Source organism: Lipophrys pholis (genome assembly GCF_963383615.2).
Source record: "Lipophrys pholis genome assembly, chromosome: 21".
NCBI lineage: Eukaryota > Metazoa > Chordata > Actinopteri > Blenniiformes > Blenniidae > Lipophrys > Lipophrys pholis.
Genome location: NC_137649.1, coordinates 976,411 through 1,003,359, shown reverse-complemented (window position 1 = coordinate 1,003,359; position 26,949 = coordinate 976,411). Strand labels below are relative to the sequence as shown.

General features: G+C 45.0%; 1 protein-coding gene across 6 annotated transcripts in view; it reads right to left on the bottom strand.

Moving 5' to 3' along the window:
* Nucleotides 1-26,949, bottom strand: part of ankrd6b (ankyrin repeat domain 6b) — a gene marked incomplete at its 5' end in the record, with an annotated part of 68,640 nt that overhangs the window by 29,160 nt on the left and 12,531 nt on the right. For 4 of the 6 annotated variants that reach the window (XM_080491452.1, XM_080491453.1, XM_080491454.1 and 1 more), the window contains 2 exons: nt 3,126-3,224; nt 20,023-20,148. In XM_080491452.1, coding sequence (XP_080347578.1) covers nt 3,126-3,224; nt 20,023-20,148 — 225 coding nt within the window. Of the gene's footprint in view, nt 1-3,125; nt 3,225-20,022; nt 20,355-26,949 lie in introns of those variants that run through there. The other 2 variants (XM_080491450.1, XM_080491451.1) reach the window with 2 other exon arrangements.

Here is a 26,949-nt window from a genome sequence, read left to right as displayed (position 1 = left end):
GCAAGGTTTCAAATTTGATGAGTAATTGTCCCAGTTTAGTGAGTACCCATGTGACACGATGTCTTTCTGTGGAGGAACAAGATTTTCAGCGGGGCGGTCAGAGGGGCAGTTTGGTTTGAAGGGATTCTGTTTGAATTCCTGCTGACTGGAGAGACGGATGTGTTGGTCTAATACGCATCCGTAATATGAACATACTGTTGGAGTCAAAATACCCTGAATGTTATTCTCGTACTCTGAAATCGGACCAGTTTCAGAAAGTTATTTTCTATGATTTGAATGGTCGTAAATCTGTTCAATAAAGGAAACTCAAATTTGACTGTTTGATCGATTAATGTGGGTCAAAATAATGAGCTGCGCTTAAATTCCAGGTGTTTCTGAAACGGGTTAGAACAACTCACAACTACAGCTACTCTACTTGGTAATATTAGCATACCTGAAGTGTTTATAATTCAGATTTAAAAAATCTTTGACCTTTTGGGAAAAAGTTTTCTTTTTAAATCTCACAGTAAGTTCAGTTCAGTACACATCAAACTCGTTTTTAAAAGCAATTTAAAGATATATAAGGAATATCTTTAGTCTAAAATCTTAAATACAACCTAAAAAGGATGTCAGAAGTTTTTCAGGGAAATTTAAAGTAAAAAGTTAACTATCCTATCAGTCTTGTAATACCACGCTGTACCACAAGGTGGTGTAATGATCTACTATGTCTCATTGCTTATTGTAAGTTAAAAAAAGGTCAATATAGGAGATATGGGGCATAAAATTACCTTGTATGCGGAAGACATTTTTCTGATATCCCCTAAAATATAAATTCCTACTATTCTCACAGTTTTCCAGAACCTGAGTACTATCTCTGGTTAACAAGATCTTTTTTGTTAACCCAAAGCCATGCGATTAGGAACAATGACTAACACAGCTGTCTCAGTGAATTTCCCCTTTAAATGATCAACTTCTGGACTTGCATATTGAGGAATAAAAGCTCCAACAACTCTGAAGGAGCTTTGGAAATGTGCATCAGTGAAAAAGGACCTAGAACAATGGTAGAACCTACCACTTTCCTTATCTGGCCGACTTAGTTTAATTAGGATGAACATAGTTCCTCGGCTCCTATACCCTCTGCGAAGGCTCCCTCTGTACGTACCTAGGAAAATTAACCCAGATTTAGAAAAGGCATTCTCTAAGTTGGTTTGGAGTGGCAGAAACCCAGGCCAGAAACTCTACAGTATTACAGTTGCCTACAGGTATGGGCGGCCGTGCCGTGCCGAACTATTCTACAACTGGGCTTGTCATACACAACTGCTCTGGATATGGTTACACACAAACCTGCACTCTCTGTGGGGTCTGGTTACTTAAAGCTGGAAACAAGCCCTACTAGTTATGATAGGAGAGTCAGGTGTGACATGAATCTTCACCGGGGAGGGACAACTGTAAAGTCCTCACTGTCCCCCATTACTCAGAACCCAGACTTCCCATCTGTTTCCTCCTCTTGGTGAGATGAGGACATGCAGGTATTCTGGACCTTATTTAAAGACATATGTTTTACTGTCTTTTCAGCAAATGCAGGAGATTTTCAATATCCCCAAGGAACACGTTTTGGCATATCTGCAGATTTTATTATTTCATATCCTCTCAGGTTACACTTTCTTCTGCTAATATCATTTGTCGCGACACTGATTCATGTTCGAAGGCTGAACTGGGAGACCTCATGTCCTCCTGTGACTCTCAGCTCCTGCAACCAATAAGATCTGCCAAACATTTCTCATGAATGGGAAGAGACGTGGACACTGAACATATTGAAGCTGACTGGCAGTCAGCTATAGATCTTCTTATTATCATATTCATTCTTTTGACCACTGCTTCTGGTTGATGGGGTGTCTGGCTGTCTGCCACAGGGACATTGTTTTTCCATTTGTTAAAATAAAACCCAATAAAAAAAGTTTAAAAAAGGGAAATATAAAAACTAAAACAATTACCAGCAAATTGCTGAAACTGAAGATAAGTGAAGTTAATCACAACACAGAAATGTATTAATGAAATCATTACATATCTTATCTTTAAATATATACCAATCAAGTACTATGAAAGCAAACAAACTAACAGAGTGGATGTTTTGAAGTACCAGGCTCTATGAAATACTGTGGTGTCCACAGTGAAAAGGACTTTGCTCGGCCTCCTCCTGTCCCAGTTTCGTCTCACAGGAGTGAACCTGAGTGTCTCTGTGTGACATGAGATGGACTGCTGACCCAGCCTGTCTTCTTGGTGAGAAGAACTCAGCACAGAAGATGGTTTATTTTAATAGTCTGTTATTCGTTGCTGGGAAAGAAACGTTTGTCTTACTGAGGAAGCTCTTGAGAAGAATCCTCGTTGGTTTCAGAGGCTCTTAGGATTCACATCGCCTCAAAACAAACTGTGCCTCTGCATGCTGAGTGAGGGTAGCCTGGAGGGCGAGGTTGAGCGGAGGTAGGGTTGATATTATAATGTCGGTTAATCTCGAAGGCCACTGCGGTTTGTTGAAGCATATAAGCACATTTACGCTCAGCCGTATGTGTAATGCCTGCACACAGAGCAGATTAATGCTGAGCAACACTCCGAGGCTCAGCGAGGAAAAGGGAGAGAATCTGGAGGGGAAGTGAGAGTCCAGCGAAGCGGTGGAGAGGTGGAGCTGGTTTGGGGGGAAAGGCTCGGGGAGGGGGCAGTGGTTTGGTATGAGTCGGTTCAGCTAACCTCCTTCACTCTCCCTGATCTTCCAGGCTGTTTCACAGCCTTACTCCTCTCCTCCTCCTCCTCCTCCTCCTCCTCCTCCTCCTCCTCTTGCCTCAGGTTGCACCACCCGCTGCCCACCTTCCTGGAGGACATGCTGCAGCCTGTTGCAGAGCTCACTGACCACAGAGAGGGAATTTGGTGCAGCCACAGGTCTGGCTGATCACTATCTGGGGAGAGGGGCTTGTGTCCTGATGGCACACCCACCAGAGGACAATCCAGGAAGTCCCACTCAAGGCCACTGGGGGCCATCACATTACAGATATGTTTGAGGTAGAAAGAATCCGTGAACGATCCACATGAGAGCAGAGAGGGAGGCAGCTGCTCGTGTCCGAGGCGGCCGAGAGGCAGCGGAGTCTACTCACATCGTCTTGGATGTCCAGGTCACAGCCCGCCTTGAGCAGGACACGCACCACCTCCATGTGGCCTCTGTAGGCAGCCAAGTGCAGGGGGCTTCTGCCATACTGTGGACACCACACACACACACACACACACACACACACACACACACACACACACACACACACACACACACAGTGAGAAAAACAGACCGTACACACCAGCCAACGTCAGCTGGAACAAACCGAGTCAGACATGATTGCGAAGGAAGATAATCTGGAGGATGAATGAAGACACGCGGCTGAACAGTCAAATCCTGCTCAGTAATGAAGCAACTGAAAACAAACAGATGTCTAATCCATGCTTTAGGAGAATAGTGCCCCTGCACAGCTGTGCAGGATGAACTCCGACCTTTGGGAGTGTGCATGTGCACTGAGGCAAAGAGGTTCTCGCTGTCTGTCGCACATAATATATATATATATATATATATAATATTATAAGATATAACACTACTGTGTTGGGTTCTGATGGAGCACACAATTTATTTGAGCAATATTCAAATAAGCTACTATTTTCTAAATCTTGTGACTCTGCTGACTCTGGCAGAGGGAAGTGGACTGCACACCGTGTTCAGTTCTGTTAGGGAAGGTTTTAAAGCATGTTCAAGTCAAAGCATCATGTGTCACAGACATCAGGGATCATTACAGAGGGCTGTCATGTTACCTTCATCAATCCACATCAAATATGTTGTGAAAACTGAGGAACTGCAGATAAACACATTACAACCTCCATCTGGCATGAAGTGTAGAAGTCACTTCCTCTGTCACCTCGAATAAAACCTTCGGCAAATATGACAGAGAGACATATTTAACAAAACCAGAAAGTTATGTCATTGATTAGTGCATCATTATGTAATCTTTGATGGTAAATAGAGGTTACTTGCCTGTATAAAGTACGATCCCCGAGAAATAACTAATGTGAAGATTCTATCCAAACAACAGCCCCAGTTATCTCGAGTAGCTCACTTAATTCGCTTGGCATTGATTTGTTAAAAGATTTTTCATCAACTGACAGTCCTGAACTGTCGGGTGGGGTGAGCACTGTGCTCGCAGACGGTTAAAGGCAACTTCAGCCCTGATGGACGGCGCACTGGGAACTCCAGCGTGTCTACAATGGAGTAAATATCTTACCAGGATCTGTTCACTGCCAAATCTAATCAATTGGTCTTTGGATGATGACGAATCATCTCTGAACCGTTCATGCAATTTGGTTTAATAGTTTTGGTAAAAGGTTGTATACACGTATATATATATACACATATATATATATATATATATATATATATATATATATATATATATATACACACACACACACACAAATATAGCAAATCAATGAAAAGTGACCCAAAAAAATATTTTGTTGATTTTTAATGTTGATTTGTGGGAATCAACATTAAAAATGATGCCGACAATTTTAACCACACCGAGTCACGCAGGGTCTTGAGGCGTTCTACCGCTTGTCAGCGGTAGAACGCCCGGGCCCCGCAACCCCCCAATTTTAAACTGCACCCTAGACACACACATTGCATTCAAAACACAAAGACACACCCCTACATGCATCCAACACTCCACAGGGTGTGTGTGTGTGTGTGTGTGTGTGTGTGTGTGTGTGTGTGTGTGGGGGGGGGGGGGGGGGGGGGGGGGGGGGTGTATCTATCAAGATCAGGGGGTGGGGTGGAGGGAGTCATTGGGCGGGAAAGTGGATATGAGGCTCCTGGGGGTGGAGGGTTGACTGTCCTCCGACCGGGCCTGGTCGGGCCTTTGCTCTTCCTGGTATGGGGGCGGGGCTGGTCCGGGGCGCGGCGGCTGGGGTCGTCTCTGCAATGCCGGGTTGGGGGGTACGCTTCGCCGCCGGGATTGGGGGGGGGCTCTCGGCCCACTCGGCCCGGGGGCTCTGCTCCGGCCGGTCTCGGCTTGGCGGCTTGGGTCCTTCTCTTGTGGGCTCCTCTTGCCTGGGGGGGATTCCTCTCTGCATTCTCCATCTGGTGCTTTTTGGGCGGGGGCGTGACTCTCTGGGGTGGTTCTCTGGGGTCTCCCCGGGCCTGGGGGGCTGCTATCCGCCGGGGTGGCGGTGTCCGGGCCCGATGGCCTCGGTCACCGGGGTGTCGCTACGGGTCCCCCCACAACAATTCCAGTCACACCCAGTGGACAAACCACACACACACACACACACACACACACACACACACACACACACACACACACACACACACACACACACACACACACACACACACACACACACACACACACACACACACACACACACACACACACACACACTTCCACTCCTCACTAAAGGTGCTTCTGAAGTTGCTTGTTCTCTGTCATCATTTGTTCAAACTTTAAAAATCATGTTCCTCTTTTGTTGTTGCTTCTTTGTTCATTCATGTTCCTGCTTCATCTTACTGTCTAGATAGAGCTGCTCAGGCTGGTTAATCTAGAAAATCATTTTACTGTCTAGATAGAGCTGTTCAGGCTGGTTAATCTAGAAAATCATCTTACTGTCTAGATAGAGCAGCTCAGGCTGGTTAATCTAGAAAATCATTTTACTGTCTAGATAGAGCTGTTCAGGCTGGTTAATCTAGAAAATCATCTTACTGTCTAGATAGAGCTGCTCAGGCTGGTTAATCTAGAAAATCATCTTACTGTCTAGATAGAGCTGCTCAGGCTGGTTAATCTAATAACAGTTGGAAAGTATTTGGATCAGTGTGATAACTGCAAATAATATATGTAGCACAACAAGGGTATTGTATGTTGCCCCCCCCCCGCCCCCCCCGCCCCCCCCCCCCCCAGTCTTCTCTCTCTCTCTCTTCTCTCTTTCTTTGAGCAGCCCCCCCCATACCATCTTCTAATAAAGCAGCAACAGGAGGAGACTCCAGGTCTCTTCCTGTTCAAGAACAAAAACTGTTCTGACTCCAGAAGGTTCTAGATCACATCATATTGTTTGTTCAAGCTGCCCAACAGGACAAGGGGAAGAAAAAAAGATGATTCCCACAAAAAAGTGAAAGAAACCAGCCTACTATCCGATGTCAAAAAGACCAAAAGCAATACTGCAGGTGGAAACTACAGATGAACATGTGACGAAAAAGAAGACGAAAACATGATCGGCTGTCCACAGAACCTTCACATATAAACACGTTACTTCCCCAGGTCTTCTTTTGACTCTAGAATTGCCAATCTCATTTTAACATCCTCAGAGCAGAACAGCCCCCGGCTGAGTACCGCTGGTTCAATCTATGGCAGGAAGCCAGATGTCAGGATGTGCGGCTCCCCAGGGAAACACGACCAGACCACAAACAACCTGATCTGTGTGCATGAATCCAAACCACGACGATTAGAACGACACTGTGTTCAGCATTATGACCTGACAGCTTTGTTACTGTGTTCAGCATTATGACCTGACAGCTTTGTTCAGTTAGTCGGAGGGTTCTGGTGAATGTTCTGGGCTCAGCAGCAGCGACATTCAAACTTCAAACGGGATCCATTGGAGCTCCTGTAATCTCTCATTATGCCTGGTAAATACTGTTTAGTTACAGATGAGCAGGTATTCCCACACAGCAGCAGGGATTATCTGTGTGTGTGTGGGGGGGGGGGGCTTCCTGTCAATACATCTTTTTACTGAAGACACTTACTAAACTAGCGTAGCATCTCTGCAGTTGTTGCAATGATTATGTTTGCTGCTTCACACTATTTTATGGTACTTCATATGGTGCATTTTAGTGCCAAAAACTCAAGAGCATAAAAACTGTATTCGCGCAGTGAGACCACTTTCTGCGTGCACGCTCTCGGACTGCGCTCGCTGGGAATTCTGGGAATTCTGGGAATTCTCTGCGCGGTGATGTTGGGTTTTGGCACTTTGGGAGCGGGTGTTGTAAGTGACCTCATAACCCCGCCTCCTTTTCTGATTGGTCACTTCAAACGGGTCAGAGCCCGATCCAATCAGAGGTACAGTAGGGCGGATCATTGTCGTTGGCGGCACAACAGTATAAATTGCGGAGTAATAAGTTGATCAAACATGTAAGACATTTTCATTTTATTGTTTATTTCATTCATTAAAACAAAAAAAACAAGCAAAATATCTACATTTCAAACAAATACTTTGAATGACAGGGTGGCAGAAAGAAGTAAAAACTTATAATGTCTGCCCCCTACCAACACAGCCAGACAGTTGTAGTCAAGTAGTAAAGTTAAACCAGCTGTTTTAGAGACATTTAAACTGCATTGTCGTATCTTTTTAGTAATAACGCTTTTAGACTTGTCTTAAAAGTATAAATGGAATTAGTAGTTTTAATTTGATAATCAGGATTGTTCCTCCTACTCCTTGGATTGAGATGCACCTTTCCTTTGGTTTCGTTCTAAACTTTGATTTTGTAAAAATTTCAATTCCTCTTAATTAATATCTACTTCCTCTCTTTTTGAATCTGTTTTGCAAGTTGTCTGGTAATACTGTTTTTTGGTGAGCTTTGTACATAGCTTTGAGGAGGTTATAGTCTACCAGTTCATTAAATGTTAATGTTTCTAGTTGTATATATGTGTATATATATATATATATATATATATATATATATATAAATATATATATAAATGTTGGATTTGGATGGGCCCTGTATCCACTTCCATTGATAACTCGAATGGCGCGTCTCTGTAAAAGGAAAATTTGATCGATGTAAGTTTTACAAGCACTTTCCCCACACTTCTGTGCAATAGGTCAGACATGGAACAATCAGTGAGTTACACAATAGAAGAAAAGCTCTTTTATCACGGGGTTCTTTGACCTTGTGTAACACAGCTGTATTTGGGATACCTTTGTTTGAACATGCTCTAGATGGGATTTCCATGTCAGCTGCTCATCAATCATGACGCCTAAAAACAAAAGAGGTCAGTTGAGGAAGATAGTTATTTACATTAATAATTTATTGAATTGGTTTGGAGTGATTGTGAGAGTTTACTGACTTGCTATGAGAAGAATGGCGGCTCTCTGCCTCCACTGCAATTAGCTTAGTTGAAGAAGTTAAATGCATACGCGTTAACAAAGCAGCACATGGACTTCCTGTTCACATGGTTTAGGTTTGTATGTCCGGGTTAAACAGCCTCCCTGCTGTTAGTCATTAATGTGTGTTGTTTTGTTTTAGTTGTAAAGGCCCAAACATATTTTAATGTGACTTGGTGTGTCTTGCTGTGCCGGGGAGAGACGCAGCCGACTGGTCCTGCCGGTCCTGCCGGTCCTGCCGGTCCTGCCGGGACCAGCACCTCCAGGAGTGAGGGTCGTTATGGTCGCCCTCTAAGGGTCTATCAGCATTTCATGATTCTGAATTAACACAATATTACCAGTTGAAGCTATAAAATCATTGTCATTTTGGTGAGAGCACTGATTAGTATCTTTGTTATTATCAGAACTGTAGATTCAGAAAAGCAAGAGCAAAATGATGAGCGGGGGGTCCCGCAGCAGTCCAGCTCAGCAGAGCACAACTTGGCCAGGTTGGTCACAGACAGACAATAAAGTTAGACTTTTTTTTTATGATTCATTAATGATTAAAATGTAACTTTGTTTGTAGTTTGAAGTGTTTAACATTGTTTACCCTATGCTTTTCTTATGGTGTGTTTTTGTCATATTCTATACTTTTATAGGTCCTTCTCAGGACTCTGAGAAAGAAAAAGAAAAAGTTGTAACGTGCTTAATTCTTTCATTTAACATGATGAAAATGAAGATGGCATTAGAGTTGATATATCACCCCAGATAGAGAATTATGATAAAAGTACTGGAATTAAGGAATTCACATTATACAAAGGCTTTTCTCGAATAAAAGATTTACATGTTTGAAATTGCACAGAGTTGTCCAGAAGCCTTGAAGAGACCTCCGCCCAAATGTCCAATTTAAAAGGAGCATGGATGTTATATAACAGTTTTTTGTTAAGATCTTGGTGCTTTCTTGGTTTATTTACTATCTCCTATATGTTGTTCAATGGCAAACTCAATTGATTTGATTGTTTACATATATCAATCTGATTTTCTGGTTTAAGAAAACTGTATTGTGCCCCCTGAAGCAGGCGACACAACCCTTACTTAAGTGCAGTTGCTCGTGGGAAGGCAGCACAGTACATTGTTCCGGTCCAAGGCCTTCTGGATTTGACACCCTTCCAAATGCTGCGAAGGAATCTGGAAGGATGCCAAAAGCTCCGTGCCGTACCTGCTCAGTGAACCTGCCAGTTCAATCACTAGCAGCACATGTGGCCTCTTGTGAAACAGAGCAGTTCTCCGACGTCACCACTGAACAGGCAAGAAGAACGTGTTGCTCACGATGATGGATCAGTAGATTCCATATTTTATTGTTGGACCTTGGACCAATTACCTGGACGTGAATCATGCAGAGTGACAGTATATGTACAGTATGCCAGTCCTGATCAGCTCACTTGTTCATTAGTGCTCCTGCTCCTCTGCTCTGGCTCTCACTGCTGCTCTGTTGCTGCTGCTGCTCTGCTAATGGCTGCTCCGGCTTCCATGAGGTGTTTTTATCTCGCTTCAGACCCAAGCGTAGTTCTGTGGGCTATGTTTATCTGACAACCTCGGTCCCTAACAACCTCGGTCCCTAACAACCTCGGTCCCTAACAACCTCGGTCAGCAGCCATCAGACAGAACAATAACATAAAAGGAATACCATCAGTAAATGTAACACATAAAATATGTCTCTATGCAGATGATGTGATATTTTTCCTGCAGAACACACAGACGTCTCTTCCAGAAACAAAAGGGTTAATAGACAGGTTCTCCTCAATCTCAGAATATTCTATCAATTGGAACAAATCAGTCGTCTTGCCTATTAACTCTATATTCCAGCACACACCTAACACCCCACTAAAACCAGGGAACATCAAATACCTCAGCATTAACATCTCAGCCAAACTCTCAGACTTGGTGAACTTAAACTACCCCCCCTTATTAAAACATTGGAGGAGGACCTCACCCGATGGAGGACACTCCCTATTTCACTTCTGGGGAGAGGAGCAACAATCAAAACGATGGTCCTGCCTAAAATGAACTCCATCTTCTCAATGATCCCAACAAAACCACCAAAAAGCTGCTTTAACACTCTGGATTCTCACGTCTCAACATTCTGATGGAAAAACCAACCATCAGGTAGAAGTTTAAAAACACTCCAGAACACCAAGGACCAAGGTGGCTTAGAACTCCCAAACTTTATACTCATTATCTGAGGGAAGAAATGGGAAAAAATGGAAAAAGAGCTAAACACAGAAATAACACAGGAGGACTGGCGAACAATGTGGAAAACAAAACACTCCTGCGTTAAGTCACAGCAGTGGAGAATATGTGGCTGGAAGAATTTAATCCTTCATTACACCTCAAATTAAACAGAAGCAAACTCAAACACAAATGCAATGCTGGAGACAGTGTGGACAGTTGAATGACAATCATTTCCATATCTTTTGGACTTGTCCTAAAATTAACCCTTTATAGGGCACTCATTGAAATACTTTGAAATTCAAAATTTCAAACTCAGAGTGTTATTTGGGGACCTAACATGACATAATTAATGTTTTAACATGTTTGAAAATTTCTAATTTTCATGGAGAAAATTGAAGTAAATGAAGTTACTATTTTCGGGTCCTTGCCCGTTAATGGTAAAAATAATATCCAAGAAGTTTGTGTATAAAAAACACATGTATGTTAAAAGGAACATGTATTTCTGTAACATTGGAACAACTTTTTGAACAATACAACATTAGTGCTGATGCACACCTGCAAACATACACAGTGTCACTAGACAACATTAGGACTCTTCTTCAAGTAACGAAACAGTTACGCTCACTGTTCATGCAGAGGGGAACTTTGTAGACCACATTTGACATGAGAATGTATTTGCTAAGAATCGAACTTTACCATACCTTTAACACAATACAGCATAAAGTGCAGATACAGACACCTGTCAACATTGGCATTGTCACTTTAGACAATATTAGAAGGCTTCTTCATGGTACCTAACGAAACAGTTACGCTCACTGTCCATGCAGAGGTGGACCTTGCAGACCCTACAGACCACATTTGACCGGAGAATCTTGCCGTTCCTGCTGCAGTACTTGCAGGTCGGCCGTTTGGCATGTAAAGGAGCATGGAAGAGGGAGAGGGAGAGGTCAAACCACACAGCTTCATTTGGAGTGTGGCTGTGGTGTCCTCAGACAGGCGTAGGGACATCAGCAGTGGTGGCCAGGCTGTCAGATGAAGAGGAACTTCTTCTGGAGCTGGGTGTGGTTGGCCTCTGGCTGCTGGCTCCCTGGAATACCTGGATTCTGAACTCTTTCAGAGACTGGGTATTCAGACCAACGGCCTTGCAGGCCCGCTTGTACATGACCCAGGCCTTTGTGAGGCTGACATCAATGACGTATGCAAACAGACGCAGGTACCACCTCTTGGACTTCATGGGGGTGCAGTGGAGGTGTACCAGCATGTCACTCTTATCAATGCCCCCCATACTGGCATTGTAGCTCTTGATGACAGCTGGACAGCTCACTGGCTCTTTCATCTTGGTCTCACTGCAGTCCCTGATAACTGAGGACATCGGCTCTACCCCCATGTCTGTTGATAGCAGAGTGACAGCTTTGTTGTCCTTCCACCTGATGGCCAGTATCCCATCATCACTGGTGACATATGTACCACGGGGGACAACCTTTTTATCAATCTCCTTGATGGTCTTGAGTGGAGGATTTTTGATTCCATTGTCCCTGGCTGTCCCTGTGTACCTGCAGTCCAAGCCTCTGAGGTACCGCACGATCTCCAGACTGGTGAAAAAGTTGTCAGCAAAAATGGCTGTGGTGGTGGGGGAGGACATCGTACTAGCCAGGACAGCAACAACCTGGCTGGTGGCACCCAAGGCTTTTTGTTGAGGTGTCAGGGGAACACCATGGGCCTCCAGGGTTGTCTTGCCCTGGTAAAGCACCATGTCATGGATGAAGCCATCTTCAGAGGCCCTGGCGAACAACTTAAAACCCCCTGGTCTGGCTTGTCTGGCAACCATCACTTCATCTACAGACTGTTCAGGGGTCTGTGGCTCATGTCTGAAGGCAGTAGTGAGAAAGCTGAACAGCGGCCGGACTTTGAAGAAGCCATCATTTGTGCAGTGGATCTCAGTGTTGTCATTGAAGTGGATAACCCTTCTCAGCAGCCTGAAGCTCTTTGATGACATCAGGTCAGCAACTTGAGGGACCCTGGTTCCCATGACCCAGTAATCTTCAAGAGACGGGAGCTCAACAACCCCCATATAGAGGAGGATGGCCAGAAAGGTCCTCATTTCATTCTCATTAGTGGTGAAAGTGGTGTTGATGTCTTTCTGAGCTGCATATAAGTTAGTTTGGTATGTTACTGTATATGCGTGATCATTTGGGGACCAAAGTACCTCCTAAAGTACTCAAAAGGCAGGTCACTGTAGTCAGGGAGAGAGTGGTGGTATTATGGCCAAGCTGTGTTGTTCAGCTCAGTTTTGTGCCACGTAGTTGGCCTGGTTGTTGGCTTACTAGATTTGCTTGGCCTCTTTGCTTGTGGTGCTGGCAGCTCATCATCATCGCTGTCCTCACTGTCACTCTCACTGTCACTCTCACTGTCACTGTCACTGTCACTCTCACTGTCACTCTCACTGTCACTGTCACTGTCACTGTCACTGTCACTGTCACTGTCACTGTCACTGTCACTGTCACTGTTCTGAAGCAGCTGGCATTTCTTTTTGGCAGAGGGGCCCATGTCATTGTCAAAATCAGGGTCTGCCACATCGTCATCTTCCTCCTCATCATCATCACTGATGGCAGGATCGGCTGGCATGACAACACTCACCCCCCTCTTGCCATAAAACATCCGAGCAGACATTTGCTAAAAATTAAACATGCAATAGAACTGGTATCAGGTCATAAACTGGTAAAAATCAAACAAATTTACTATTTATACCTTTAGGGTTTCTAAATGAGTGAAAAGTATGTCTGAATCACTATATAGCAGGTATTACTGTTATTATAACATTTAGCAACAATAAAACATAATGTCCTAAGTTATATTGCCTTATTTGTGAGGAAAATGTGCTACTTATCACCAGTTAGATGCATCGGGCCAAAAAAGTCACACCAAGCTGACTGTCATTTTTAGGTGAATTGGGTGAATGATCATATTTGGCTCACACATTTTTCATGTTGTAATTTCACTCATTTCATCAAGTTGCTCACAAATAAGACCTATTTCATCACTTAGCACAACTACTCAACATAAAAATGTGTGAGTTTCATCAACTTACCCTCGTTACTTTTGATGTTACAACTGGAAATGCAGAGTACGTTTAGCCAGAAGGCCCTCTTATTCTGACATCAGAGAAAACTCTCTGCTGATTGGTCAAATGTCACAATCATGTGTTCTGTGATGTAGAGTAATCTCTGCTGATTGGCTGGGTGAAGACCACATGGTTCTTGATCCCACCTTGGCAAAGTACTGGTGCCAAATGTAATGTGTGTGGAAATTACCGAAAACGGTCACTTGCCCGATAAAGGGTCATTCTGGGAAAACATCTGGGCCGCAGGGAAACAGATCTGAGGCTACGACATCCCCCCCGATGTCAGATTTCTCTATCTGGGCGGAACAAAATGGAGCCGTGGAGAGTGATTGGTACCTGTAAAACTTTGCTTATTGGCTGCAAAGAAAGTGATCACCAAAAACTGGTACAAACCTGAACCTCCGAGCCTCAAACAATGGATGGATGTGGTTAAAGGACTAGACACAATGGAAACATTACTTCCTCCATAAGAAATAGAGCTGACGGTTTCAAAAAATGGGAAAGGCGGATTATGTTTTCTTTAAAGGAAGAAGACTCCCTACTTCAATTTAATTAAATATTAATACACATGTATCCCTACTGTCTTCTGTTTGTTTTGTTGTTGTTGTTTATAATGTAAAAGATAAAATGAAGAGATACAAAAAACCATGACCTTATTGACGAGAGGGAACAATGCTCTTTTTTCATCCCGCGATTTAAAGCCACATTTATCATCGAGTCAGATGGAGCGAAATTGTGCGTCATCAGTGTTGCATCATTCACAGCAGGATGACGTCATACCATGTTTATCTAACTGGGACCACTTAACCTGCATGTCCTGGCTTTCCAAATAAAAGCACCAAACTCCTTCAAAATAACAGTCCTTGTTTATCAAAATGACAATGTGGACTTTAAAATGGATATCAAGTGTATAGCTAGGCTCGGGGTGAGATGGATTTCAAAATAAAAGCCCAAAATATTATCAAAATAAAAGTCCTTGTTCATTAAAAATCACACCTAAACCCTTAAAAAATGATATTTATGGTTTAGCTGGATTAGACCCACCTTTCTTCAAAATAAAAGTCTTCTTGTTAAAACCTTGAAAAATAGAGTTAATGCCCTGTGGCGCAGTGACAATGTACAGGCATTTTTTAGTCTGGTGGTGTCCAGAGGATTCAGAGGGAGCTCAACGGAGCGACCCCCTATGAGGGAGGTCTCCAAGCCACGGTGGTTTGGATTAACTGGTTTCCCTGTTAACTGGTGACTGGCTTCCTCGAGCGTCCCCTTTTCAGTGTCGATGTTAAAAACAAGACCAAAATCCGTAGCTGTCCTGGCCAACGTCGTTTAATCGCATTTCCATTCAAGTTTAAAGTATCGTAGCGTTTGTCTTATTTGAAAAAGCTACTACGAACGGCTTGTGGCAGAAGTCACCAGTTAGCAGGGACACCAGTGAAACCGAAACACAGGTTAGTGAAGCACCATCGTAACAATCCACGTTTTGTAAAATTATTATTAAACACATAAACATATATACTTATTAATTTATTATTTGAGCTGATATCCAATGCACATTTGCTCCGTATTATATCCGTAACTGCCACATTTTCGTTTCGATGTATTTTCTGTGTATTTTTTGTTGTTGTTATGGTCGAGCTACACCAGAGGGCGGAGTAATACCAAGTGAGCCTTTGTGTGCCGGGAAGAGGTAAAGCAGAGAAGAAGGGATCTTAAGTAGGAAGTGTGATGAGGCATGGTACCGACGCCAAGGTATAAAAGTGAGTCAAAGTAAAAGAAGAGAGAAGAAAGAAGAAACCTAATCTTAATTCCTCCATCGGTACTCGGCCAATGATGTATTGCGTTTGTCTGTTTATTTATGGTCGAAGTTTTGCTTGTCAATCGTCTATATTTTCATTTAAAGCTAATTTCTGTCTTGTCTGTGCTTTTTAGTTTTTACTGTGTATCAGGGCATTGAGTCGGCTGATTGAATAAACCCATCAGTGAGGAAACCACTAGTGTCCGTCCATACCTGGAGGAGTTATAATATCGGAGGTGATTACTTATCTACGACAGGGAAAAGCTCTGATGACTCCGCCCACATCGTGGTACTATATTGTAATGGAGAATGAACGGGTGAGAGTCAAGTCAAGTCAGGCTATCAGGGGAGAGTCTCAACTATAAAACTACTGACATGGACGATAAAACTGGAATACTGACCACGAGTCGTACTACTATGGTTTGTTTACAAGTGGATGAGCAGAAGGAAGGGAAGGGAGGGGGGGAGATGAGCAGTAACAGGCTCCGCCTCCATCAGTCTCTGCAGGAGGGAACAGAGACCGTGAAAGAATCTTTCCACCTTGGGAGCCGGATTAAAAACTTTGCGGATACAGTGGATCAGAACACCGGTGTCGTGTAAACGGACCCCCCAAAAGTGAAGAATGTTTTGCTGTTCCACTCGTAATCGTCGTCGTGTAAACTTAGGCCCCCTAAGTTAACACAGCGGAAGTACAACACATAATTCCACCGTGCTGTTTGTTCCAGGATGGAACAGGGCAGGACGGGTCTTCATGCGGTCCCACTGACAAAAGTTGTGGATGGTACGGAACACACCATAACCACAGCTTACATTTTTCGTCACCGCTCCGTTGAGGTACCGAGCAGTGAGGAAGGGTCTGTGAGGAGGACCGACAACTCAGCCGTCTGCTGATTGGTCAGTGACCATCGTTACTCTGGACAAGCCTGCAATATTTAAATATTTCATCGGCCATAAACCCTCCCTTTGTTGTTTACATCTGCTGCTTTGTGCTCACTGGTTGTTTTGTTAACTGGTTTATTGAAACGTTGGCGCTCCACAGCACCGCGGCCTTCCATCGAGGTGCAGACGCTCCTCTCAGTAACAGGAGGACATTCAGCAGGACGCTGAGGTTCACAAGGAGAAATTTAAGCGGTGTCGTGGAGAAAGGAGGCTCAAGGTTCTAATCGGACGGCCGGTCACTTCCACGTTCTTCTCCCAACACATACCAGCGTCGTTCACAACCCTGCCTGAGGTTGGGTCTGGGTGGGCTTTGCTGTACTGTAGCCTCCCGCCCCACCCCGTCCCACCACATACTGCGGTGGGACCATGGCTATAGAGAGAGCAGTACACATATGCCGACTGACATTCTCAGTCAGAGTCTTGCAAGTAGCGAGGACCCATTCAAGGCTCCTTGCAGCGTTAGTTTGTTGTTGTTGTTGTTGTTGTTTATTTATTAAGCATTAAGGCCTTTTATTAGTTTTATCATTTAAGTTTTAGTTGTTCTGAACCGAGATAGTGTACACTGATTGGGAGGCATTCATGGGGTCAAAAATTATATTTAGAAAACAATTCATTGAAAACTTTTAGTGTTAATTACTACTACTACAACTACTAGATAGATAGATAGATAGATAGATAGATAGATAGATAGATAGATAGATAGATAGATAGATAGATAGATAGATAGATAGATAGATAGATAGATAGATAGATAGATAGATAGATACTTTATTCATCCTCGTGGGGAAATTCAAAGTTTTAGCAGCATCAGCAGATAACAGAATGAAGAATTACAAGAGGATTAATAATGAGATAGATATACAATATGGTCTAGTACCCTTGGACATGGGGTGTGTGTGTGCGTGTGCGTGTGCGTGTGCGTGTGCGTGTGCGTGTGCGTGCGTGCGTGCGTGCGTGCGTGCGTGCGTGCGTGCGTGCGTGCGTGCGTGCGTGTGTGTGTGTGTGTGTGTGTGTGTGTGTGTGTGTGTGTGTGTGTGTGTGTGCCCCACCACTAGGGACACAGTTCTTAGCTGGAGGTCGTTGACCTCAGCTTTTACTTCTAACTCCCCTGGAGGAGTTAAATAGCCTCATGTCTGTCCCTGTCCTGCTCCATTGCCTGGAGATGGTGCTGGACAGTGGATGCAGTGGGGCGTCCATGATTGACAGGAGCCTGTCCAGTGCCCGTCGTTCAGACACAGATGCCAGACTGTCCAGTTCTGTGCCACCACAGAGTGGCGTCCTTCTTCATGATGCTGCGCCCCCCCCCCCCCCCCCCCCCCCCCGGCACACTGTAGCATAGAAGAGGGAGCTCACCACCACAGAATGACTACTACTGCTAAAAATACTACTAATACTAATACTACTTATAATAATAACAGCCACTGTCTGTCCAGAGGAGTCTGTGCTCTTCACACGGTGTTCTCTCTGAACATTGTTCTTCACTTCTTTAAAGCAGCTTCACATTCCGTGTCCACTGGGAGATCTGACCTTGGAGCTGTGGGAGTATATGAGGATTACAGTCCTCAGGGGACTCTGTGTGTGTGTGTGTGTGTGTGTGTGTGTGTGTGTGTGTGTGTGTGTGTGTGTGTGTGTGTGTGTGTGTGTGTGTGTGTGTGTGTGTGTGTGTGTGTGTGTGTGTGTGTGTGTGTATGCCATCTGGCCACTCAGCAGCTCAGCTGTGCTGCCGTTAAACATCTGGATGCACACAACACTGGAGCTCATTCTTAATGAACAATAGTGGGTTCAGACTGAGGAGCAGTCGGACTCATTCTCAGCTCAGTCCCATCACAAAAAGAGAGTGAGGTGTTGTAGTGAATAGTGACCAATAATGTAAGCAGGACCAATGACATTATTCTAAATGGAATGAAGCCAATAATGTACAGAAACGTAAACAAAAACATGTGACAACTATGACATCTACTTGATCTATGTTTGATTGATCCATTCTCAAGTGATGTTTGTAATGCTGCTGCAATAATGAAATGAAATTATTGGCAAAATGTTGGTGCACAGTGCAACATGTTGATAGTGTTAATACAAAATATGCATTATCTGGTGAAGTCATAAGAGAAAAGCTGTGAACATAAACTTGCTCAATACGTTGCTGCCTGACTGAAGAGAAAACCTCTGGTTTGATCCACGCGTTGTCCTGAATTTATTGAAGTGATGTTTGTTTGTGTCTGAGCGAGCGGCACATAGGAACTGAGTTCACCAACAGGACGGGAGTGTCGACACGGCTGCTGGAAGTATTTCCATCATGTGTAATGTTGTGTCATACGATTGAAGCTCCAAGCGCTGCGAATGCTCTCATGCTCTCATGCTCTCATGCTCTAGTTTGTGTATAATTGATTTAAAAGATGCAGATGAGCCACGAGCTGAAAATGTAACCAGAATGACTCCAGCACGAGTGATTTGATCGTTGTGACTCACAGAAAGCAGCTATTTCAGACACGCTGCTGCAGATCCAGGTCTGATGATGAGGAGGCCACATGAAGCATTTCTAACTCGGTTACACAGAAAACAAACACAAACACGTGACCGTGGAACCACCGGACAGATGAAACCTGAGCGTTCCTGGGCTCACTGAGAAAAACTAACTACATGAGCTCACATGATTTCATCAGGCCTGATCCAGCAGATCCAGCTGGTCCAGCAGATCCAGCTGATCCAGCTGATCCAGCTGAAGGCAGACTTCACTGTACTCTAGCTATTCTGTGGGAAAATTACTTTGACGGGCTTCTTTCAATGTTTCTGACTCGTTTTGACAAAACAAATGTGCTATAGAGAGAAGAAAACAACAGAAGACTTCTGACCGTGTGGCTTCAGATGGAGGTTATAAATCATTAATAATTTATGATCAGACTTATTTGGTGTGTATAAAGCATTCCTCCCCCCCCACCACCACCTCTACCACCACCTCTACCACCACCTCTACCACCACCACCACCTCTACCACCACCTCTACCACCACCACCACCTCTACCACCACCTCTACCACCACCACCACCACCACCTCTACCACCACCTCTATCACCACCACCACCTCTACCACCACCTCTATCACCACCACCACCTCTACCACCACCACCACCACCACCTCTACCACCACCTCTACCACCACCACCACCACCTCTACCACCACCTCTACCACCACCACCACCTCTACCACCACCTCTACCACCACCACCACCACCACCTCTACCACCACCTCTACCACCACCACCACCACCACCACCACCACCTCTACCACCACCTCTACCACCACCACCACACACATACACACCTTTCCCTCTCATTAAGTTCATCATGAAGAAAACTGCAAATGAATTTAAATATGTCCTCGTGTAGAGTTTTCTGATCGCCTCTCCAAAACATCAAGGTGCCAAAAGATGGCAGACAAATCAAATCAAACTTGATTTTTGAAGCACTTTAACAAAAAATCAGCACATCCAACATAAATAAAAGGAATCTTGAAAGTAAATTCTGGAAATATATCAATTTTAACAACCCAAACAAAGTCTGTTCAAGAATGACTGGAGCTCACTGTTCAGACCAACGGTGGGAATCATAACAAGTTAATTTCTCTCTCTCACACACACGCACGCACGCACGCACGCACGCACGCACGCACGCACGCACGCACACACACACACACACACACACACACACAGGCCCTGTGTACTACCTGCATGTAAGAGTTGCTTCCATCTTGTTTCGAACTTCTTTAGGAAACTAAACCCCCGGTGGTAACAGAAGCCAGACTCACCTTGGTGACAGCTACTTTTGCGCCTTTGTTGATAAGCTGGACCACATTGTCAGCTTGTCCCTTGTGTGAAGCTATGAGGAGGCGCTCGGACAGTGCGAGGACCTCAGCCGCATCCTGCTGGCTCATGAAGTGGGGCAAGTGGAGTGGCGGTCTCCAGACAGCGGGAGGGGGCAGCACCCGGGGCGATCTGTGATGCCGCTCTAACTCATGACTGGCTCGGCCAGTGTCTGACCGGACCAGGACCACCGCAGGAGGACGACTGGTCTTCTGCTGCTACGAAGTCCACACGCTGCCTGCAGTCCTCCTCTTCCTCCTCTTCCTCCTCCTGCCTGCTGGGAGGAGCACAGGAAACACATGGAGTGACAAGCATCCGCTTGTGCTGGCAAACAGGAAAACATTCCCAGTGGACGGACATCATGACCGTCCAGGTTGCTAAACCTCATGCACAGTCCTCATGGGATCATGCGAGCTGGATAGAAATAATCTGCGATAAGAGCTCGAAAGAGGGGTCAGATTTGGTCCCTGAGTGGCTGCTGCACTAATATTAATAACACTAATGCCGTTTCCGACAGGATTTGCTTTGACTACAGTGGATAGGCCGGCACTCCAGAGGGCTGAGCCTGAAACATGGAGAATGTGTTCACTTGATGCAGGTGGAAACATAAACGAAGCTACAGTGAGCCGTCTCAAACAGCTGATTGGACTCAGCAGGGGCATCAAGAAGAGGATGTATGTTACATATATGTAATATAGGGATGTGGCCGAGCCGATCCAGTATCGGGTTCTGATACCAATGTGATTCACGGATCGTAATTTTCCGATACAACCTGTATTTCCCTGCTATCATAACTATTATTCCACTGGGTATTGTGCTGCTCTGTGCTGCGCCCAGAGACGCTGCACATGCTGCTCTGGTAAGGGAGTAAATAAAATAAATTAAAAATGGAAGTAAACAAAACTGTGTTAATTACATAAAATCTTAACGAGTTAAATGTTTCAAGTCGGTAATTAAATGAACGCATTATTTTTGACAGCACTAAAAAAACGTCATGAATCATCGTTTGTGGTGAGTAGGGATGGGGCCGATCCGATCCAGTATCGGTATCGGGTAGCGATACCAACGTAATTCACGGATCAGAAATTTGTGATCCAACCTGCAGAGGTTCCTGATCCATGATCCTGGTCTGATCCATGATCCTGGTCTGATCCATGATCCTGGTCTGATACATGATCCTGGTCTGATCCATGATCCTGGTCTGCTTCATGGTGCTGAAATGATCCACAGTGTTTCCCTGCTGCTGCTCTGCTCGCTGGCTGCAAACTGTGGACTGGATTTCCTGAAGGGAGGCGGGTCTCAATGAGACCAGGAGGAATGAGTCAGGAAATCCATTCCACAGTTTGCAGCCAGCGAGCAGGCTAGGGAAGTAGCACTGTGCTATCCAACTTTTCATGGCAACATGTTGCTGATTGGACGCATTTTAGTCTCACAACACCACAAAGCAACGCAGCAACGTGGATGTTAGCAGAGCAACGCAGCAACGTGGATGTTAGCAAAGCAACGCAGCAACAAAGCCGTAGTCCAGCAGGCCGGCGCTCTGCAGCCAGACGTCAGCGTTTTCAGCCTCCAGCTCTGGGAGGAGAACAGCTCTGACATCAGAACAATGAGCAGCAGCTCCTCCAGGCTGTCAGCAGGCGATTCACTCCTCCGTGAAGCTGCGTCCTCCTCCACGCTAAACTCCCTGAAAATAGTCCCAATGGTTGGAGCTGCGTTAGAGCTGGAAACATTGTGTTGCTGCTGCCTTGCTCAAGAGTTTCCCCAGGGATTAATAAAGTGATTGCACACCATAGTTTCCCACCGTCCCTATCAGACAATGCTTTCCTGATTTGGTCCAATGTAGGATTTAAAAATGTTAAAGAGCTGTATATTAATAATACATTTGCATCTTTTCAGCAGCTCTCAGATTCTTCTTCACTTCCTAAAGACCAGTGTGGCAGAGAGGTGATGAAGCCCTGGTGGGAATCAGGTGTGCTGCCTCACCTCTCTGCCCATAAAGGAGGAGCAGAACAGAACAGACGAGCCTGAAGGAGGCCGCAGGGTCTGGAGTTTAGTTTGGTTCTGGAACTCTTGACTCCGTGTCTCTGTGGGGGAACCCGACGGTGGCCACAACCAGTTTGTAGGGATTTGCAGACCCACAGTTTTACCAGTAGAACTCCTTTAGACAATTTCTGAAGCCTATGTCACCTTTAAAAGGCACAATTTTACTTCTATAAAACCAAACCCAGTCAAACACAGTCTCTTAATTCTATCGAGTCCCACTGGAATGAAGGTCTGGGGATGGAGATACCAGACCAGCTTTGGACAGAGATACTGAACAGAGAACATAAATCTTCAGTTGGCACGCGGTATGGTCTAATTCAGAGTGAGCTGATATGCCGTACCGACTATACAACAGCACGATTAGCTGAAATGTATAAAGATGTGATGGATGTCCGCTGTCACCAGCTAACATGATTCACTCTGGCTCTGTCCTTCTGTCTGTAAATACTGGACAGATCTTTCTGATCCTCAGGCGGTGGTTGTGGGGAGGCCATTAAAGCCCAATGCACTTTGTGCTGTTTGATGTTTCTCCTTCAGCGTCACTCCACAGCCCCAAAGAGATGTTATAGCCTTTATCACTCTGTGAGACGGCTCATACTGATCACCTGGAAGTCCAGTCCACCTCCCTCTCATACTCGCTGGATAAGAGACATACTATATTTCATTAAACTGGTAAAGATCCGACTCTCAACTATTGGCTTATCCAATAAATTTAGTAATAATCTGGAGCGCCTTCCTTCAACGTATCCAAAGGATGAAGTTCCCTCAGATTGACCTTGCGTCTGAAAATGAAGGATGTGACCAAGGTGGAGGTTCTGATCGGTCTCAACAATTCAGTTTTCTTTTTGTAATGACTGATGTGTTTCTGTTTGGTTTGTTTGGTTTGAGTGTTTTTCAGTTCTAATGTGTCGTTTTACTGTCATTCACTCTATGTGACTGAACACGGCCTGTGGAAAAACCCAATAAGAATAAAATGTTTAGAATAAAAAGAAAGAAAGAAAAGCTCTGGGTACAAAGTTCTGGAAAGGGTTGTGCTGGTCAGATTGTGTATCAGTGATTCAAGAGATGAACACTTGTTACCCATGTCTTATTTCGCCGCCATCTCTTTGAACAACAGTGGAATTCCATCACTCCTTTTCACTGGGACAATACAACACGCTGGTAATCTGAGGACCAGACAGAATATGAGAAAGCAGAAAACACTGACTGTACAACCTCCACTGCAAAGGAGGAGTCCAATCTGATCGCCAGAGTCTAATCTGTGCTGACAGTCCTTCTAATGACGGAGATTTTCATTCTCAGAAACACAGCAGTGTCGGAGCAGCACAAAGGAGCAGGGCTGAATCACCACGCTCAATCCAAACAGATTATATTCACCAAACAGACCCTTCATCTCAGCTCAACCACAAAATACAACCGTGCAATGTGCTTTCCTTCACCACTGAGGACTTACAACCGTGCTCACATGTCAGCATCCTACTGAAGGGAAGGTGAGCGGCGTGATGACACCAGCATGAGGAACATGTTCAGCATTCTCATCACTAATTATCGACTCTCTTCGTAATGAAAGAAAACTGAGAGGAAGTTATTCTTTAATGTTTATAAGTCAAGATTTGCAGCCAATAAGACGATTATTACAATAATACAGCAATGTGCACATTGTTAACACATTGATGGATGTTTCCTAAAATAAAGTACAAATCCTTCTCCAAATAATTACTTCATTTGTCAGTAACAGTACAGTAACTTGTAACTAAGTACTAATAATTAGTCCTTTGGTTAACATGTGGTCTGAATTTGTGTTCTGGCAAACGTGAAGTCACAGGCCATGAAGTGTCTCCTCATCAGTGTGGAACTGCTGGCTCATCATTTCCTGCATGAATGTGGAGGAGATTTTGTGAATTTGAAGGAATTCTGATTGTTGCTGTTAGAAACTTTAAAATGTCAACAGAGTGACTGTGATGGACTGAAGGGAAGAAGAGTTTGGTTAAAACACATGTCGGGTCATTTCTTCTTCAGTTGGTTACATCATTAATACACATGTTTTGCCATCAGTTCATGGTCGTAATAATTCCATTTATGGAATCAATTATTCAGAGAAATTCCTCTCGGTTCAATCACTCCTGAGTGTGTCATCGGCTGGTGTGAGAAACAGGCTCATGAGCTTTAACATTTGCAGTGTAGAAAATGACACGATGGAAAAATGGCTCTTCATTTATCTAATTCCAACGAGTGAAGACTATAAAGACACAGCAGAGCAACAGTTGGCATGCAATGAGCGTCAGTGAAAGAATCTCCAGTGACCACACAAACTGCAGGACAGAAAGCATGGCAGCGCTGACAGGCCGTCGGTCCGCCTCACTGAGCTCCATTCACTGCAGCTGAAAGGACGAATAAAGCCCTCCAGCACCACGCAGGGGGGGGCAGATTAAAGGACAGGGAGGAATCCCCACATTCCCTCCTCCCTTGCAGCTAGGCAACGCGGCCTTTGTAGGAACGTTTAGGAACTCGGCACTGGGCTTAGAAAGAAGAAATGCCAAGCTGTTCCCCCGGCTCAGGGAGAGGCCCCAGAAATACTCCTTCACTTGCTGCAGGAAAACTCCCATCTTATCTGGATCGACCTGGAAATGGAGGAAATCATTGCCAGGAATGGAAATCAGTTTTTATGTAGTGGGTGTGAACATCCACTGGCAGGAGAGTGTCTGTGTGTCACTCCATCCACAGAGCACAGCAGGAAACACTGGTGTACAGAGGCTATATTCACAATAACAGTGAATACAGATGAAACACCAGTATGAAAATAAGTTGAATGAATCAGAACATCTATATAGAAGTGTGCACATGATCAAAACATTTAGTGCTAAACTTAGATTGATTCATGATTATTTAATGAAAAAATAACAATGTGAACAATTCTAAAGAATGAAGGTCAAAGGTCAGGAAAAAACTGAAATCCAAGAAAATCAGAATGAAATGTTCACAACAAAACCTAAGTATTATATGAAAAACATGTTTCAGTCTTTCTCACAGTGAATAATCACTATTTGTACTTTGGCTGATGAATTTGATATCAGTGGTGATCATTGTTTCCTAACTGAACTCAAAGTGGACAGCCGGGGGGACGCAGCTCTTATTCTGACGGTTTGCTCTCCTCCTGGGAGGGAAGGTCTGGGGTCAGTCTGGGGTCAGTCTGGGGTCAGTCCAGGGTCAGTCTGAAGTCAGTCTGGGGTCAGTCTGGGGTCAGTCTGGGGTCAGTCCAGGGTCAGTCCAGGGTCAGTCTGAGGTCAGTCCAGGGTCAGTCTGGGGTCAGTCTGGGGTCAGTCTGGGGTCAGTCTGGGGTCAGTCTGGGGTCAACCAGCTTGTTTCCTTTGGGGCTGCCCTCTGAACCACAATAAAAGCCTTTGGCCGGCTGCTTTCAGTTTTTGGCTGAAAACAGGAGAAACAACCTTGTAAATCTTGTTCATCAAAACAGTGAAACATTTTCAACAAATAAACTCCAAACAGCTTTTAGTGAATCTGGACTTTTAAACGAGACTATTGGAGAAACCAGCTTGTCTCTCCACCTTCTGACCTGATGCTTGAAGTTTTATTAGATGTCATCTTGCCCCTCGCCTCAGATAACTTCTCATAAATTAGACTTTCTGTCAACATTTGACCTCTGAAAGGAATGTGAACATCGGAGCAGTTGTCTTCTCAGGTAAAGCCTGCATGGCTCTTCAGCATGTACCTCCTACACGCTGTGCATGGCTCTTCAGCATGTACCTCCTGCACGCTGTGCATGGCTCTTCAGCATGTACCTCCTGCACGCTGTGCATGGCTCTTCAGCATGTACCTCCTGCATGCTGTGCATGGCTCTTCAGCATGTACCTAGTACACGCTGTGCATGGCTCTTCAGCATGTACCTAGTACACGCTGTGCATGGCTCTTCAGCATGTACCTCCTACACGCTGTGCATGGCTCTTCAGCATGTACCTAGTACACGCTGTGCATGGCTCTTCAGCATGTACCTCCTGCACGCTGTGCATGGCTCTTCAGCATGTACCTCCTACACGCTGTGCATGGCTCTTCAGCATGTACCTCCTGCACGCTGTGCATGGCTCTTCAGCATGTACCTCCTACACGCTGTGCATGGCTCTTCAGCATGTACCTCCTACACGCTGTGCATGGCTCTTCAGCATGTACCTAGTACACGCTGTGCATGGCTCTTCAGCATGTACCTCCTACACGCTGTGCATGGCTCTTCAGCATGTACCTCCTGCACGCTGTGCATGGCTCTTCAGCATGTACCTCCTACACGCTGTGCATGGCTCTTCAGCATGTACCTCCTACACGCTGTGCATGGCTCTTCAGCATGTACCTCCTACACGCTGTGCATGGCTCTTCAGCATGTACCTCCTACACGCTGTGCATGGCTCTTCAGCATGTACCTCCTACACGCCGTGTGATGAGCTCAGGTTTCTGCAGGTTTCCAGCGTGGCGGCTGAGTCACACATTCTGTTCATGTTCACGATACGCTGCAGAGCCAGTGTGTCCTGTTGGCTCTGAGAGCGAGGAGAGCGAGGAGTGAGAGGAGTGAGAGGAGTGAGAATCCTGACTGAGCACCCTTTACCCCCTGTGACAGCAGTTCACTCCTGAAGCATGGCAGGACGACCACTGCCCGCCTGTCGGCACCTTCGCTGGACAAACTGTGTCCAGGGAAGGTTTCATTCAGGGTTTGTCGTGTGGCTGTGGGAACTTCACATCCAGGAAAACAATGAAGCAGTGCAGCACCTCCACTGACCCCAGAAGCACTTCATTAGGTGCACCAGCATTCCCTGTCCCCCTCCATT